The 1,338-nt window shown below is 59.0% G+C and overlaps 1 protein-coding gene across 1 annotated transcript in view; it reads left to right on the plus strand.

Moving 5' to 3' along the window:
- LOC107307092 (leucine-rich glioma-inactivated protein 1-like) overlaps window positions 1-1,041 on the plus strand; it is a 13,835-nt gene extending 12,794 nt beyond the window's left edge. Inside the window, exon 4 of the mRNA XM_015850533.2 lies at window positions 733-1,041. Coding sequence (XP_015706019.1) covers window positions 733-1,035 — 303 coding nt within the window. The 3' untranslated portion in view covers window positions 1,036-1,041. The remainder of the gene's footprint in view (window positions 1-732) is intronic.
- Window positions 1,042-1,338: the final 297 nt, after the last annotated feature.

Consider the following 1,338-nt stretch of genomic DNA (forward strand, 5'->3'; position numbering starts at 1 on the left):
AGCCCCATAGACCCCTATTGTGCCCCATAGATCCCCATATGTCCCTATTCCCCCCCAGGTGATGCGCAGGGAGGGCTCGATGTTCCGTGAGGTCCAGCAGCTCCCGGCCCCATAGGGACCCTATAGAGCCCCATAGGACCCCATAGACCCCTATTGTGCCCCATAGACCCCTATTGTGCCCCATAGATCCCTATATCTCCCTATTCCCCCCCAGGTGATGCGCTGGGAGGGCTCGATGTTCTGCGAGGTCCAGCAGCTCCCGGCTCGCGTCTTTAGCCCCATAGGGACCCCATAGAGCCCCATAGGACCCCAATAGAGCCCCATAGAGCCCCATAGGCACCCCATAGAGCCCCATAGACCCCTATTGTGCCCCATAGATCCCCATATGTCCCTCTTCCCCCCCAGGTGATGCGCTGGGAGGGCTCGATGTTCTGCGAGGTCCAGCAGCTCCCAGCTCGCGTCTTTAGCCCCATAGGGACCCCATAGAGCCCCATAGGAACCCAATAGAGCCCCATAGAGCCCCATAGGCACCCCATAGAGCCCCATAGACCCCTATTGTGCCCCATAAACCCCCTTATGTCCCTCTTCCCCCCCAGGTGATGCGCAGGGAGGGCTCGATGTTCCGCGAGGTCCAGCAGCTCCCGGCCCCATAGGGACCCTATAGAGCCCCATAGGACCCCATAGACCCCTATTGTGCCCCATAGATCCCTATATCTCCCTATTCCCCCCCAGGTGATGCGCTGGGAGGGCTCCATGTTCCGCGAGGTCCAGCAGCTCCCAGCTCGCGGCTCGTTGGTTTTCCAGCCCGTTTCCATCTCGTCCCATCGTTACGTGTTTATGGGGAACGATTTCGGCCCCACTCGTGTTTATGGGTTGGACCCCACGGGACGTTTAGAACCCAAACAGGAGCTGCTGACCCCAACCCCGAGAGCCTTCGCCCCCATTGAGGTTGGGGGGCAGCACTTCGTGGTGGTGGCCAGTTTTAAAGGGGCCACGCGGGTTTATCGGCACGTCACCGTGGATGTGGGGACGTGAATTGGGGGGGGGGAGAGGGGGAAATGGGGTTATAAAGGATGTGGGGTGATTAAATGGGGGTCTTGTGTCATTTGTGGGGCAGAGTGGGTACATTGGAACCAATGAGGGTCAATGGGGAGCAATGGGGGACTATGGGGGTCAATGGGGGGCAATAGGAGTCAATGGGGATCAATGGGGGCCAATGGGGGTCAATGGGGATCAATGGGGATCAATGGGGTCAATGGGGTCCAATGGGGATCAATGGGAGTCAATGGGAGTCAATGGGAGTCAATGGGGGTCAATGGGGTCAATGGGGATCAATGG

The sequence above is a fragment of the Coturnix japonica genome, unplaced genomic scaffold (assembly GCF_001577835.2).
Source record: "Coturnix japonica isolate 7356 unplaced genomic scaffold, Coturnix japonica 2.1 chrUnrandom486, whole genome shotgun sequence".
In the NCBI taxonomy this organism is placed as follows: domain Eukaryota; kingdom Metazoa; phylum Chordata; class Aves; order Galliformes; family Phasianidae; genus Coturnix; species Coturnix japonica.